At 39.7% G+C, this 4,312-nt stretch overlaps 1 protein-coding gene across 1 annotated transcript in view; it reads left to right on the top strand.

Annotated features, from left to right (window-relative positions):
- Positions 1 to 4,312, top strand: part of BCAS3 (BCAS3 microtubule associated cell migration factor) — a 727,666-nt gene that overhangs the window by 6,710 nt on the left and 716,644 nt on the right. Inside the window, exon 3 of the mRNA XM_042781927.1 lies at positions 2,471 to 2,546. Coding sequence (XP_042637861.1) covers positions 2,471 to 2,546 — 76 coding nt within the window. The remainder of the gene's footprint in view (positions 1 to 2,470; positions 2,547 to 4,312) is intronic.

Genomic DNA, 4,312 nt, shown 5'->3' with positions numbered 1-4,312 from the left:
GAGGAGGTATCACTACAGAAGTAGATTGCCCAACCTTCCTCGTGAGGAGTGGCTGGTGGGTTTGAATTATCAGCTCAGCTGCTAACCAAAAATCTGTGGTTTGAACCGATCAGTCTCTCCACAGGAGAAGGATGTGCAGTCTGCTTCTATAAAGATTTACAGCCTTGGAAACCCTATGGAACAGTTCTACTCTGTTCTATAGGGTAGCTGTGAGTTGGAATTGACTCTATGGCAATTGATTTGGTTTAGGTTTAGTGCAAGTTTTCCTCTTCTGTAAAACAATCAACTGTCCTATATACAACTCACTTGTTTTAAAAAATGTCTATTGAAATACCGGTTATATAAAATCATTTTCCAGTGTAACTATATTCTGATAAGCTTGTCTTTTGTGAGTCAATAGCCATTGACTTTGTTTGGTTTAGTAAGTTGTAAATTGGCTTGGAAATTTAAAGGTAATGGCATAAATGGTTAAGTGCTTGGCTATTAACCAAAAGGTTGGTATTTTGAATCCACCCAGAGGTGCCTTGGAAGAAAGCCCTGGCAATCTACTTCTGAAAGATCACAGCCACTAAACACCCTAGGGGCACAGTTCTACTCTGACAAACATGGAGTTACTGTGCGCTGGAATTGACTTGATGGCAGTACGTTTGATTTTGGTGTTGGTGTGTAATGGGAGTCCTTGTGTGGTGGACACAGTTAATGTGCTTGGCTGCTACTTAAAAAGTTGGACGTTTGGGTCCACCCAGAGGTGCCTCAGAAGAAAGACCTGCTGCTCTACTTCTGAAAATTCACCACTGAAAACCCTGTGAATGACAAGAGAGTACTTCCCAGATAGTGCTGGAAGAGGAGCACCCTGAGTTGGAAGACACTGAGAACACACAGTGGCCTCAACAATGGACTCAAGCATACCAAAAATCATGAAGATGGTGCAGGACCAGGCAACAGTGTTGTTCTCTTGTACATGGGGTTGCCTGAGTAGGAGCCAACTCATGGCAACTATATGAAATATTCTGTGAACTGAATTCTGCTCTATAATTGCACACGCATACACACACACACAATGTTGTACCTGTTCTGTTGACATTCTGAATACTTCTGAATATTTTATAAAAAAACAACCAAAACTCACTGTTACCGAGTTGATTGCGATTCATAGTGACCTCCATTGGGTTTCCAAGGCTGTAAATCTTTATGGAAGCAGACTGTTCCATCTTTTTTCTGCAAAGCAGCTGGTGGGTTTGAACCACTGACCTTTTGGTTCGCAGCCAAATGCCTTAACCACTACTGCCACCAGAGCTTCTTTACTTCTAATTGTATACAATTTAAAAAAATTTTAAATAAAAAGATGTGCTTTATAGAGAGATGGTTCCCTTTGAATACTGATGGGTACTGTTGACACTTTGCCTAAGGCTTCACAGACTATATACTTATCTTTGTGACCCTTGCAGACTTGTATTAAGTAGCTGATAGGTTGGCTCTGGAAGCCAGATAAGAAACTGAAAAAGTAATACTCTTAAAAAGTCTAGGTAAAGTGTTAATTGTCTGACCATAAATCCTTGGTAACTAAATAAATAAGTGTGATGTTGTTGTTGTTATGTGCCCTCCAGTGGGACCCGACTCATAGTGACCCCTCCTTGGGTTGCAGAGGCAGTATCAGTATCACTACGGAAGTAGATTGCCCAATCTTCCTTCCGAGGAGTGGCTGGTGGGTTTGAACCACCAGCCTCTGGTTAGCAGTTAAATGCCTTAGGCACTGTGCTACCAGAGCTCCTAAATAAGTGTGATAGTTTTGTTTATGTCCTAAGCCTTCTTATTGCAAAATTTAGGGGTGATTTAGTTTTTTAAATGCCTTTGAATTTCAGTGACACTTCATATGGACTGAGATCATTGTATTTTAGGTTTTTGTCATCCCTTCCTCGGAAGGAAGGTTGGGCAATCCTACTTCCGTAGTGATAATGCCTCGGAAACCCAAGGAGGGGTTGCTATGAGTCGGGGCGACTCGACGGCACATAACAACAACAACAACAAGTTAGAAAGGTGCTATGGTGGTGTAGTGGGTAAACCATTTGGCTACTAACCTGAAGATCAGTGGTTCAAACCCACCACTCCACAGAAGGAAGATGGGGCAGTCTACTTCCATAAAGATTTACAGCCTTGGAAACCCAATGGGGGTTGCTATGAGTCGGAATCAACTTGGTGGCAGTGTGTGTGTGTGTGTGTGTGTGTTTTTGTTTAATAGGTTAAAAACATGTTTTGCTTTTTTCCAGTCCAGGCTATCAGTGTTAGGTCAGAGTCCTGGACAACTTTCTTTGAGTATAATGATATTCTAGAATGTGCTTTACCAGAATCCTCTGGGTGGTGAAAATGGAGAGGGTGGGGTCAACTTTCTTTCAATGATTCTTTGTTTAGTGCACCAGTAATATTAAAGCTGTAAAATGATTTTATGCAAATGTTTATGTTTACCTTGCAGGCTTACAGTGGGACACCTCTAACGGAAGAAAAGGAGAAAATAGTCTGGGTCAGATTTGAAAATGCAGATTTAAATGGTATGGTATTAACGTTTTTTGGACCATATAAACTAAATGCTTGGGGTTAACTTGATTCCAAAAAGAGAATCTTTGCTTTAGTAATATTATTTGCTTTTAAGGTAACTTTTTTTTTTTCAAAATAAGTTTATTTTTAATAAAAAACTAACCACAATATAGGAGTTCTGGTAGCATAGTGCCTAAGGCACTTGACTGCTAACCAGAAGGCTGGCGGTTCAGACCCACCAGTCACTCCTTGGAAGGAAGGTTGGGCAATCTACTTCCATAGTGATATCGCCTCGGAAACCCAAGGAGGGGTCTCTATGAGTTGGGGCTGACTCAATGGCACATAACAACAGCAACAACAACCACATTATAGAAGCTCTGTGAGGACAACATTGTGTTGTACAGGTTTTAAAATAACTGTAACTAAGAGTCCTAACTTTAAACGATTAAGTCCAAGTAAGTTAAATATTTCTTAAAGAAAAGGTTTTAATTCAAGTTTGGCCAGTTGTATAGGATTTATAACTGCAAAATAATCATTGGTGTTGAACGTTCTAGATTTAGATGATTTTATCTGAATAGAGTTTATGCAAGTCCAATGCCTGCTTGTTCTCAGATATAGTCTGTTGGAGTTTACTGGAGAGTGATTAACCTTCCCTTAGTATCATAGTGGGAGCCCTGGTGGTGCAACAGTTCAGCACTAGGCTGTTAACCGAAAGATTGGTGTTTTGAATCCACCTAGCGGCTCCATTTGAAAGTTGTACAATGAATAAGGAAGACCTAAGAAGAATTGAGGGAGCTCTGGTAGCATAGTGGCTAAGACACTTGCCTGCTAACCAGATGGCTGGCAGTTCAAACCCACCAGCCACTCCTCAGAAGGAAGGTTGGGCAATCCTACTTCCGTAGTGATACTGCCTCGGAAACCCAAGGAGGGGTCACTATGAGTCAGGGCTGACTCGACGGCACATAACAACAACATAACAAGCGGCTCCTCAGGAGAAAGATGTGGAGATCTGCTTCTGTAAAGATTACAGCCAAGGAAACCCTATGGGGAGTACTGCTCTGTCATGTGGGGTCGCTGTGAATTGGAAACACTTGATGGCTCTCAACAGCAACAGCATATCATGGTGATGTTCTCTTTCTGCTTTCAAGCAATCTGACTTGTACCTTTTTTTTTTAAACCTTGATTTAGCTTTTTTTTGTGTGTGTGACGCAGTGCTGAAAAAGGTGTAACAAGTAGCTAAAGCTGTTTAATAGCCTGATTTTTTTTTAATCAAATTCTCTGTAGGTGAGCATATAGTTTGAGTTATAAGAATATATCAGTTTAATCAGCTGGTTTGCTATAGTAGAATAAGAACTGCCAACTTTCTAGTCTTTAAGGGAAATTTTTTTTTAACTACATTTTATTGACAGATAATTTATGTACAGTGAAATACACAAAACTAAAGTGACATGGGTCAATGCATATTTTCTTTTTTTTCAGTATTTCCTCCCCTCCAACCCCTAGTAACCAACAAAGAAAGTTTCCTTCCATATATAAACCTTTCCTTGACTTTTTACAATAATGAACTTATGCTGTATTTTTCCTTCTGTGATTGACTTATTATTTCACTCAGCATAATGTCCTCTAAGTTCATCCATGTTATGTGATGTTTTACAGATTCTACATTCTTCTTTTTTTTTTTTTTTAATTAGGATTTGGGTGAAGATTTACAGAGTAAATTCACTTTTCATACAGCAGTTCACATATACTTTGTACTTTGTCTCATGTCATTGACCAAAAT

This window comes from Orycteropus afer, unplaced genomic scaffold, assembly GCF_000298275.1.
Source record: "Orycteropus afer afer isolate SDZICR_OR568_19922 unplaced genomic scaffold, OryAfe1.0 scaffold00196, whole genome shotgun sequence".
Classification (NCBI taxonomy): domain Eukaryota; kingdom Metazoa; phylum Chordata; class Mammalia; order Tubulidentata; family Orycteropodidae; genus Orycteropus; species Orycteropus afer.
Note: the sequence above shows the minus strand (reverse complement) of the source record. Positions and strands in the feature narration are given on the sequence as shown.